Source organism: Eutrigla gurnardus, assembly GCF_963514095.1.
Source record: "Eutrigla gurnardus genome assembly, chromosome: 8".
Taxonomy (NCBI): domain Eukaryota; kingdom Metazoa; phylum Chordata; class Actinopteri; order Perciformes; family Triglidae; genus Eutrigla; species Eutrigla gurnardus.
This window is the reverse complement of record NC_139922.1, coordinates 17,865,922-17,877,560: the sequence shown is the minus strand read 5'-3', so window position 1 is coordinate 17,877,560 and position 11,639 is coordinate 17,865,922. Positions and strand designations below refer to the sequence as shown.

Below are 11,639 nucleotides of genomic sequence, written 5' to 3'. Positions count from 1 at the left end.
ACACGGATCTTGGACAAGGTCAGGGGCACAAAGGCCACTGTGACCGTACGATGATTTTTTTTCACACGGCATCAAGGCCAAAGTGTGGCTGTGGCCACTGTGAAATTCCCACCCTGGTTCCCAACCTGTATTCTGAAGTGCGTGACAATTTCAAGACCCTTGTGTTAAGTATCCCTCTTAAAAACCTACAGAATGTTCTCTGGTGAAATAACACATCATTTGCTGAGCGTACTGGCGGTCTGGTGAATAGCGGATGATTGCATTACTGAATGTATTATTTCTATTTCAAAATAACCAAACTTATGTATGCATTGCCTTCTTTTCATAATGATAGTGTGTGGGGGGAGAAACAACTCCTTTTACTTCAGGGTCAGTAAGTTAGACTTGCTCATTGTAATATTTTTTGATTCACAAGGTTGAAAAAATTCAATCTATGATTACCTGTTAATATTATATTTTCCGTAAGACATAGCCTAGGCGTATTTAAATCAAAAAGGCTTTTTGTTAAGCAAAGTGAACTGGGCTTGAGGCTGGACTTACCAAATGCAACGGTCTGTGACCCATGGTGGCCACAGATGTGCTCCAAGGTCTTCAGTCCATCAAAATGATGGACAGTCTTCAGATTTTCCATCACTTTAAAAAAAATATGAATCTGTAAATGACCAAAAATATTCAGTTAACACAAACTGTGAGAGACTTTGTTGAGTCATGTAGACATGTAGATGTTTTAGTTTGCAAGTAGCTGTGTTTTCCAATGAGGCAATGTTAGAGATGCAAGAAATTATATGTGAAGAAAGTCTCATGAAATATTTCTCAGTACCTTGCATCAGGGAAGAAAAACATTTACCCCACACTATACGACACTGACACTTCTACTTATTTAACTGAAAGCATGTCATGCTTTTTGCCGAAAGAATAAATTATTAATGTCATGATAATAACTTAGCTCAACCTTAATTAAAATTCAGCTTCTGCACCTCGGGATCTTGACTGAGATTTGAAGTAAAGCTCTGTAGGTTCAAACAGTGCTTGTTTACACAGCTTTTGTTGTTTGTTGTGATGGGCTTGCCAATGACTGTAATACGATCAGAGCCTATGAAAATGAATTGCCTGTGGAACAAGCACCAAAATGACCCAAATCTATACTATTTGATTTTTTTTCTAAAGATAAGAAACGACCAGCATGTATACTATAGAACATGGGTGAAGTGAGTTACTACTGAGATTTTGAGGTTTTTGCCCTCCATTATCTTTGTGATTTTTTCGCGAATCTCACTGTGGATCAACAGAAGTTTAAATAATGAATTCTCTTTATTTTTGAACCTCAGGTGACCGGTGTGAATTTGACCGGCGGCAGGGCAGGTGTGTGCCAGGGTTGTGTCGTAATGGAGGGACGTGTCGGGAGCTTTCGGGTGGTGGTTTCCGCTGCGAGTGTCCCACAGGAGGCTACGAGCGTCCATACTGCACAGTCACTGCCCGGTCCTTCCCACCAAAGTCCTTCGCCATGTTCCGGGGCCTCAGACAGAGATTTCACCTGTCCATCTCGTTAACGTGAGTAAAGTTGAATTGCTTCCTTTCTTTCCGCCTCCTTCTCTCATCATCCAGTTGCACTCAGACAGAGATCCATAACCTCTCCTCTTTAATTCTCAGTTAGCTTCCTCTTATGGAGTCTCTCTCTCCTCTTTGCTTTAATCTAGTTATTTCATCTCAGAGATCGATCCCATTATTCATAGTTTCTCTCTCTGCTGGCTACACTTCCCTCTTCAGTGGGAAGTGCGGATTCTCCTCTCTTGCTTCTCTCATCCATCAATTTTCTGGTTTCAGTGACGACTCCTTTGCTTTCTCTCTTTCCGCTCTCCTTCTTATCTTACATGTTATCACCCCCGTATGCTCCTCTTTCAGTATATTCTGTTTCAGCAAAGGCCTCAAAAGAAAATGCTGTGTTTTTGGTGCACCTATGTTATCTCTGTGAAGGGGTCAGAACTCAGCCTGCAGCTTTCCCTATTAAAAAACATGATGGAGTGGATTTGTACAATTTTTGGTGGTCAGAACCGGGCTTGATTTCAGACCTTTTGAGAGGGACTTTTAAGCTTTGCTTGGCATATAGAATATGTTACTGCAAAGTCAGTGATTGTCTCTTACTTGAGGTCCTTTTTCTTTGTGTTGCTTGCCCACCACCACCATTTCCCTGCTTGCTCCTTCGCCTCTTGACATACGAGTAGTCATCTACGCGGGATCTGAAGTGGTCCTTCAAAGTGGTCAGGCAGGGTAATGGCATGGTTGCCATGGGTGATGTTGTTTAATGATGGTTGCTAAGGTGATCTTGCCCGTGGGGTTGTTGCTAGGCTGATGTGGCCATTCTCCAAGGAGTGGTTGCTATAAGACATTGTGGTCATAGTATTCTGGCCAAATTAGGTTCTCTGTATTGTTGGACAGTTAAGCTGAACGTATTCCTTACTGGGCGTTTCATGTTATCTGATGGTGACTGATTCAGTCGTGTCCAACTGTACTGTAGATACACTGATTGTGAGCTGCCTTCCCCTGATGTCAATGTTTTATTTAGCATCCTGTTTGCTGCCAGCTACACTCTTTGGCCTGATTTTCACATCAGGACTCAATCATTATTCATGTCACTCACCACAGCATTTTAGTTCTCCTCTGCAAAAGAAAATCTTGGTTTTCACCCAATAGCTGCTTCAGACATTTCTTGTAGTTGCAACTCTGTCTCGGAAAGTATGATGGGAAATATGTCTCTGTAGGTTATCACAATATGATACTGCAAAACAATAATGAATGCCAATTATGTGGGGGAGAATTTGTGTATGAGTGTGCTGCAGCCATGTTTGAAGTTGTCAGTCGCTGCTGCAACTATTTCTGGTGGCTTGAAGTTAGAACATGTGCATACAACACATAGGATCATGCCAGGTTGCTGTTGGAATGATAGCAGAGCTATGCGAACAAGACGCATACAAGCTATTGAATAATCCTGGTTTTACTTTAGACAATTAGAACACTCAGATAACAGATTATAAAGTTGTCATGAAAATCTCTCCTGTCCATTTCCCAACAATGTTGTATTGCAGTAATGCATTTGTTGTTACAGTCAGATTGATCTTTGGATGTTGAAGCCAGAGATGTTAAATGCAGATAATGAAAAAGAAAACGTGTGACTTTTGTTTTTCAAGGACTTGAGTTTAAGCCATTTCTTTGTAGAGAAACACAGGCATTCAATGAAAGCATTTTTTTTAAAGTGGACATTTTTTGCAGTGGGAATCTTTCTGCATCTCATTGCCAGGAGGGAAGATTTGTCATCTGTGCTGTAGTTTTGATCAGGATGTGTAAACATGGCAGCCTTGGCCACAGCACGTCCCCTTGGCCTTGCTATGGAAAACAGGCTTTTGTGTGACTGAGCAGCTGGAGGGTGTGGCGCCTGCAAGAATATGGTTTAAAACGCTATGGTTTAAAACCACATGTCATGAGGAGACCTGCAGGTGTCATTTTTGTTTTGCCATGTAAAATTAGGTATTGTATGGCCTACTTTATCAGGATGAAATAACCAAACCAGAGTGAAATTAGAAATGATGTTAACAAAAAATTGTGTGCGTGTTTATGTTGTCGAGGAGATTCAATGTGAACTGTGCTGTTTATTATGATGTTAGCTAGGTAGTTTTTTTTTTTACTTTTGTCCCAAAATTAATTTTCAACCTCTCCCATCCTATATTTTCGGCCCAGAGGCTCTGGACATGCTCAGCTAGAGCCCTGTTTATTTTTGAGGATACAAATATGTCAAAATATGCTGTAGTACTATAATAGTAGTCATATTGCATACACTATATTAATCGATAAACATACTGTGGATGTGGGTTTCTGTGTGTATGTGTATTTTCTAGTTTTGCCACCCTGGAGAACAGCGGTCTTCTCTTCTATAACGGACGGTTCAATGAGAAACACGACTTCATCGCCTTGGAGATCCAAGAAGGACAAGTGGTGCTCAAATATTCCACAGGTACTATTACTACGAAGCCCATATGTTCCCACAGGGGAAGAAAGATGTGGCTCTGTTCTCACGGTTCATGTGTTATTCCCAGTGTTGCCAGTTACCTTGAAAAAGTAATCTGATTACTGATTACTGCTTTAAAAAGTAACTTAGTTACTTTACAGATTACTTGATTTTAAAAGTAACTAAGTTAGATTACAAGTTACTTTATTAGCCGACATCACCCCCGCCGCCTCAACATAAAAATGACACTCACTTTATTGGAAGTGCATTTTTAACAGGAACGTCTGCTTCGTACCACCTGGTGGGACTTGCTCTGTAAGTTTGACTGTGCAGTGCTGCGACTCCAAATGTCTCTTCAAATTTGACGTAGTGTTTTTGTAACTAGATAGCACTTTGTTGCCACAAAGTGTACAACGGACCTTAATATAGCCATCTTTAGCTGACACAAACTCAAAATAGTGACTGTATTTCCAGCTAGCAAACGTGCATCTCTCTCCTCCCTCCATTGTTGTTTATGTTTGTGTCTGCTTAGCCTACACGTGAACTGTCCTCGTGCTGACAACATGACTTGTCGCATAGGCTACGTGACTTCACTACCAGAGACGCAAGAAGAAAGCAAATATATTTTTATTAAGGAAAATGACAAACATAGTAACGCACAGCGACTTGGATAAGTAACTTTAATCTGATTACAGGTTTGGAAATAGTAACGCGTTAGATTACTCGTTATTGAAAAAAGTGGTCAGATTGGAGTAACGCATTACTAAGTTACTAAGTAACGCCTTGCTGGCATCACTGGTTATTCCTCAGTGACAGAGCCTTCACATGCAAAGCACTCACGCATGTTGAAAGTAACACTGATTCTGCTTTGGCAGGATGTTTTTGTTTTGTTTTCTGTTCGTTGTCAGTGCTGTCAGTCAAAACCTCCAAACAAAGGAAGGAGCAGTTATTTACACGTCTTGTATTTATCTTTGGTACATGCACATGTAAAGCTGGAAGGATATATAACAGAGATTTACATAATAATAATAATAATCATGATAAAAGCTCAGGTATAGTGTTATGTGTGCAGCAGCATGTAAAAACAAATACAAATTAAATCAAAGCAGTGATAAGTTGATTTAGATAAAAAAAAAAAAATTGGTTATGTACCTATTCATTATTATTACCCGCTCACGTTTTGACGCAAACCTCATCTGTCTGCCTGCAGGTGAATCTTCCACCCAGGTGAGTCCCTTCCTGCCTGGCGGCGTGAGCGATGGCAACTGGCACACCGTTCACATCCACTACTACAACAAGGTGCGTTTACATTTTATGTTTCTGGTGCCAGTTGGCCTTTGAAGTTTTACATTGTACTTGTGTTTATTCGCGGTGTACTTCTGAGGCGTTGGCAGTCGGCAATAGTTTCTCAGCCTTTCTGCCAACAAAGCACTTTGAATTGAAAGTGTGTTTGTTGGTGTGCACACTGTTATGTGGGCGTACGCTTGTCACCATTTCATTCATGCATATTCACCGCACATCACCTTCAATTTTCTTCATGTTCTTTCATTTTCCTCAGCCAGCTACACGCTATGTGAGTATGAGTGTGTGTCAGGGTGCACATACACGTATTCCTTTCTTTTTTTTTTGTTTCTCCCGTCTTACTTTTTTCACCAGTTGACAGTAAGTGAAGTGTGAGTGCATTGTCTATCCGCTTTTACTCCATTATTTTCCTACCCATATGCAGTGTCTGTTGTTTCTCCTCTTACTAACTCAAATTTCCCCCTTTTCTATCTAACATGTACAGTAGCAGTGTAGATACTGAGTATCTGATGTGCTGTAACTATTATTTTATAGCGTATGACTGCAGTGATATAAACTCTAGTTTTGATGAATACTGTTGTATTTCATGCATGTTGTCAGGGTGTCTCTTGATTGGTTTACTTTGGGATTCTGTTATCAATCTTGTGTGTGTCTGTGTGTCTTCAGCCCAAGCGCAGTATGAGCGGTGAAGCCCAGGGTCCGTCAGATGAGAAGATTGCTGTGGTGAGCGTCGACGACTGTGATACAGCGTTGTCGCTTCGCTTCGGCACACAGCTCGGAAATTACAGCTGCGCCGCGCAGGGCAAACAGACCAGTAGCAAGAAGTGAGTTTATCTTTTTGTTCAGCCCTCCATCATTTGATTCTCTGTTGTTTCGTCCACTTTTTTGTTATATATATATATATACTGTATATAGTGTTGAATATATATATGTGAATGAAATGAATTAAATTTTTTTCAGATTTTCGTGCATTGGCCATATTACCTGTTTATTAAGAAAATTACCTTCCATTGACATATTATAGCTAATGAGACTACCAGGCTCCACAGGATGACTGTAAAGGGCCTTTTGCTGCCTACTGCTTTTCCCTTTTTATGGTCACTGCGGTTAACATGCATATTTACTTCCTGCATAATGACTAAAGATGGCACCCAAAGGCAGTGTTATAATGTTATACATTGGCACTGGCTCCATGTAATATAACACAGCCTTGTGTGATATTGCTATCACAGCACTTCATGTGAAATTCATCATGGAATTAATTCCAAAGTCTCATGTCATGACATTTATGAAATAAGGCCGACTCAAAGAAAAGCTCAGTGAACAAACTTATTCAGCTGAATCCTTCCATAGATCTCTCTCACCTCCGCTGCAGCAACTGAAATACTCATTAGTCATTGACCTTGAGCTGTGGTGTTTGTAGAGGAAGTTTAGCTTCTTTGCAGACACAACTTTCATCAACCTTCATCTGTGACTGATCAGGGGCTTTACACATATTCAAGGGCAGTTTTCACAAGTAGAAAAGCCATGATGGGTCCCCAATATGACGTGTATAATGTCAGTTGCTTGTTACTGTGTAATACGAAATGCATGTTAATGTGGAACAGAGAGAATGGGGGGGTTTAGCTCAGGAGGTACAGCGGGTTGGCTGGCAACCGCAAGATTGCCGGTTCGATCCCCGGCTCCTCCTAGCTGAGTGCCTGGTGTCCCTGAGCAAGACACCTCACCCTTATTGCCCCTGACGAGCTGGCTGTCGCCCTGCGTGGTTGACTCTGCCGTCGGTGTGTGAATGTGTGCGTGAATGGGTGAATGTCAATGTTACAGTCATTACTGTAAAGCGCTTTGGAGAAAAGCGCTATATAAATGAGGACCATTATGATCTGATCGGGCTTGTAATCACAGTTTTAAAATGAAAAGAAGGTGTAACACACCATTTAATGCAAATGTAAGAAGTCTAATCTCTTAAGCTCTTGCTAAAACTTAGACTGAGACTCACTGCTGGAAAGGGTGTGTGGTTTGTCGGATCAGGGTGATGAGGTGACTGTAGGGGGCCTGAGGCTTTGAGGCACGACTGTGACTTATTCAGGCCACTTCACGTCTGTCTGGTTGTATTACTTGTCAGCTCGTGCCTGGTGTTAATGTCAATCGCTTGTTTCTCTCTGTTTGATCCGTCTCTCTCTCTCATTCTCTTATGTTCAAACAAAACATTCAAATTGACAGTTTTTAAGTCCACTGTGTTACTTTCAAGCGTCCCGTTCTGTTTGACCTTGTCAAAGTTTCTCGTCTACTTGTGGCGTCTGTGTGTGTGTTTACCAAACTAACTGTCGCCAACAGGGGCATGTAACACACACACATTGACGTATGCACTCAAAAAGCAGCCTGGCATAGTGTTGATGTCTGGCCTTGCGCTAAGTCAGGCGGAGAGAAGAGCAGACGGATCAAAGAGGCCAAAGCCGAAACACTCTTCTCTGCTCCGTCTCCATTTCTCCATTAGCAGTTTGCCTCGACATCCTCTTGGAAAGACGCTCTGTTGATATTTGCTAGAACTCGCACTTAATCTCTTGTTTGTTTGACTCCGGCGCCTTTTGTCTCTCTGGGCTCACTCCTATTCCACTGACGTTTAACGGCTTGGCACATGACACGTATCGCAAAGGCGAGCTCGAAAGAAGAAGAAAAAAAAAAACTCAAAAAGATAATGCTCTCAAAATGACAACACAACTCTTTCTGTCTCTTTTGTTTTTGTTTTTTCCTGCTCATGCAGTCCCATAACTGTTATTTCCCTAACATCCTCCCCCTCACATTGCCCCCATTTCTTTCCCTCTACCCATCTTCCATCTGTCTTGTCATCCGCTTTTACGCTCGTTCTCCCTTGGTATTTGCTGTAACTCACACTTAATCTCTTGTTGTTCGTCTGCCTCCCCGGCTGTCTCCACAGCTTTTCGTCTCTCGCAACTTTTCTATTTGTTGACATCCCCTAACATCTATCTCCTTTCTACCTCCTTTGCTGGCTCTTGTCTCCCTTTTCCCTCTGCCTTGTCTTGTCATACACCCCTACCTCTTCCCTCCTGATATTTGCTGTATCTCATATTTAATCTCCTGTTTGTTCACTGCTTCTCCTTTTCTTTGTCATCTTTTCGGTTTCTCTCATCCCCTGCTGTTTCCATTTTTACCCTCGGCAACATCATTGTTAGCTCATTTCTCCTCAACATTTAGTGTTATTCTCAGATCCTTGTTCCATTTGACATTTACTGATGACACATTTAATCTATGCCTCTCTTATACCTTCTTTTCATGTGTTTCCCCCTTCCTTACCCTCCTTTCCTCCATCCCTCTCCTAACTCTTCCTCTCCATCCTTGAGAGATAATCCTCCATTTCTTTTCCACCTTATTTACTAATTTTCCTCTTTATCCCCTCCTCTCTCAGGTCTCTGGACCTGACTGGTCCATTGTTCCTTGGCGGAGTTCCCAACGTACCAGATAACTTCCCATTTGGCGCCAGGGAGTTTATCGGCTGTATGAAGGAGCTGCACATTGACAACAAGCCGCTGGACTTGGCCGGGTTTATCGCTAACAATGGAACGCTTCCCGGTCAGCACTGCTAACCAAACACCCCCAAAAATAACCATGAGCAATGACACATTTGGCCCTCTTTTTTTTAATAAACTGATACAAATGATTGTATTTAATTTAAGTATCTCTTCAGGCTAGTATTTAACACAATTATGCACTTGAGTTGTTTTATTTTGAGATTAACTAAAAATATTAAGGTTTTAAAAATAGATCTCAATATGCTACCTTTGTTCAATATTATGTTCTCATGAACTCATTTGTTATGATACTTGAAGTTCAAGTACTATTTAAAAATTGAAAGTGCAAACAGTCTAAGTCATTGGACGATTTATCATCTCACGATGTTGTGTTTCATTTCATGCATTTGCACATCATGGTGATACATATTTGGAGAGTCGATCGGTGAAGTCTCGGTTGCTTCTTATAGGCTGCAGCGCCAAGCTTCCCTTCTGTAAATCCAACCCCTGTCAGAATGGAGGAACCTGCAGAGTGAGCTGGGAGACCTTTTCGTGTGACTGTCCCCTAGGATATGGAGGGAAGGACTGCAGCCACGGTGAGAGGCTATATGAGTTAATTTTCATCTAAGGTCCTACTTTCATTTATTCTGGTTAATGCACCTCAGCATTTTCTTTTGTCTCTGTCTCCAGGCTTTCTTCCTCATTTTGTGATAAGCTGTCACAGCTGTAGGATTTTAGAGTATATGAGTAAAGTGACTGTATATGTGAAGTGCATGTTCATGGATGGATGACTAGCTTGTTGGTTGATTGTCAACCTATGAAGGTTTTAACTGAAGGAACGAGTTGATATAGATGATTCCCTTTTACTCCTGACTATTAACTGGAAACTGCAGTGCAACACACTGAAACTATGGTATCATGAATAGTGAGTGAACTTAGCATGTTACATTACATTCTAACTAAATGGCTTTATTTCCTGTATATAATTGGACCAAGATCAACCCCGTGTGATTCCCCACAGATAATTGGACCTTCTGTAGCCCTGGTGAATGTTATGCTTTTATTTTGTAGGCAACCGTAGGGAGACGGACAGAAAATGAGGGGAAAGAGAGATCGGAAATTAAATCTAACAAAGACTGGACGTAAATCAGGGATTTGTGGTTTTTGGATTAGACATTATAACCCCTGGATCTACGGGCGCACTACCAATCTCGGATTTCTCGGTTTTAGCCTCTGGGGGCAATTGGCCACTATTTCTGAGGTTCTGGTGTAGCCGGCAGATATGCGGACCGAGACTTCCTCTTCCATGCGCTAGTCAATTGTTTATAGTCCAATGAGCCACTTGAGATGAAAGAGTTGGAGTTGACAGGCGACCAGATTAGCCAAGTAGCCAATTGACAAGCCATTTTAAACCAATAAAAAGCTAAATCAGCATGATACAACAGCCGATCTGAGATTGCATTACGGCTAATGTGTTCCGCCTCTTTTGTTCTCCACATGCACTGTTGACCTGCATTCACCCAAAACCTGCCTGAACATGATTGGGCGACAATAATCAGATTACAAACGGAAAACAAAATACCAAATTTCGTGATATTCTAATCCGGCCGTTCTAATTGCGACACTTTTTTTTCCCACTCTTTCTCTCATCCTGCACCCCAGTGATGCCACACCCCCATCGCTTCCTGGGTAACAGCGCCCTCTGGTGGGACCTGAAGAACGACGTTACAATCTCTACGCCCTGGTACCTCGGCCTGGTGTTCAGGACCAGAGCGCGGGAGGGGACGCTGCTGCAGGCCCAGGCTGGCCAGTACACCAGCCTGCTGTTCCAGGTGTGCACACACACACACACACACACACACACACTCTGACTGTCGTCCATTTCTGTTGATGTCTGTACTAGAACATATTGAAACATTTCGAGACCATGGCTAACAAAATTGTCAACTTTTAAGTCACTGCAGGCTCAGTGGAGTTTCTTAAATCAAAACCACATTTCCCATTAACCTGTTTAGACCTGTAGCAAAGGAGACTGTTGCCACTCTCTCCCTCTCTGGCTGGTGATTTTTTAGTTTTGGCTCTGCTGAAGAGGATCAAAATAAAATTGTGTTTTTTTTTTTCCTTTTACCATTGCCAGAAGCTCAAATAGGTTTAGTTGCACTTATGCTAAAACATAAATGTTACCATAATTTCCCACTTTTCTGCGGTAAACAATTTGATATTGTAATTTAAATCAATGCTGCTCACTTGAAAGCCAAATCTCACTAGGCGTCACTAAATGTAAAACAAAGCGTGGGCTGCTAAGTGTGAAACCAGCAGTCACGTTAATTAAAGGAATTGTACTTATGTGTCATAATGATTGTGGTTCCATTTAGTCTTTTAATTATTATCTTTAATTATCATTTTCTATAAAATATCAACATTTGAAGCTGGTTTTAACCCAGAAATTATGTACAGTTTACATTTTATACATTTCTACAATCCAAAGACAGTATTGAATTAGCAGCATCCTGAGAGAAGTGCAGCCAAGATTTTGGATTTCAATTTCACACTTACCCCACCCCACCACCCCACCACACACACACACACACACACACACACACACACACACACACACACACACACACACACACACACACACACACTCTCTCTCTCTCACACACACACACACACACACACACACACACACACACACACACACACACACACACACACACACACACTCTCTCTCTCACACACCTACACATTCTCACACACCTACCACCAGGCTGTTTTCTTCCATTACCGTTTGCAGTGAGTTTCTTCACACT

The 11,639-nt window shown here is 41.7% G+C and overlaps 1 protein-coding gene across 1 annotated transcript in view; it reads left to right on the top strand.

The window, feature by feature from the left end:
- celsr3 (cadherin, EGF LAG seven-pass G-type receptor 3) overlaps positions 1-11,639 on the top strand; it is a 90,989-nt gene that overhangs the window by 39,376 nt on the left and 39,974 nt on the right. The window contains exons 4-11 of the mRNA XM_084014738.1: positions 1,329-1,551; positions 3,891-4,006; positions 5,211-5,299; positions 5,559-5,573; positions 5,969-6,126; positions 8,727-8,890; positions 9,300-9,425; positions 10,492-10,661. Coding sequence (XP_083870864.1) covers positions 1,329-1,551; positions 3,891-4,006; positions 5,211-5,299; positions 5,559-5,573; positions 5,969-6,126; positions 8,727-8,890; positions 9,300-9,425; positions 10,492-10,661 — 1,061 coding nt within the window. The remainder of the gene's footprint in view (positions 1-1,328; positions 1,552-3,890; positions 4,007-5,210; positions 5,300-5,558; positions 5,574-5,968; positions 6,127-8,726; positions 8,891-9,299; positions 9,426-10,491; positions 10,662-11,639) is intronic.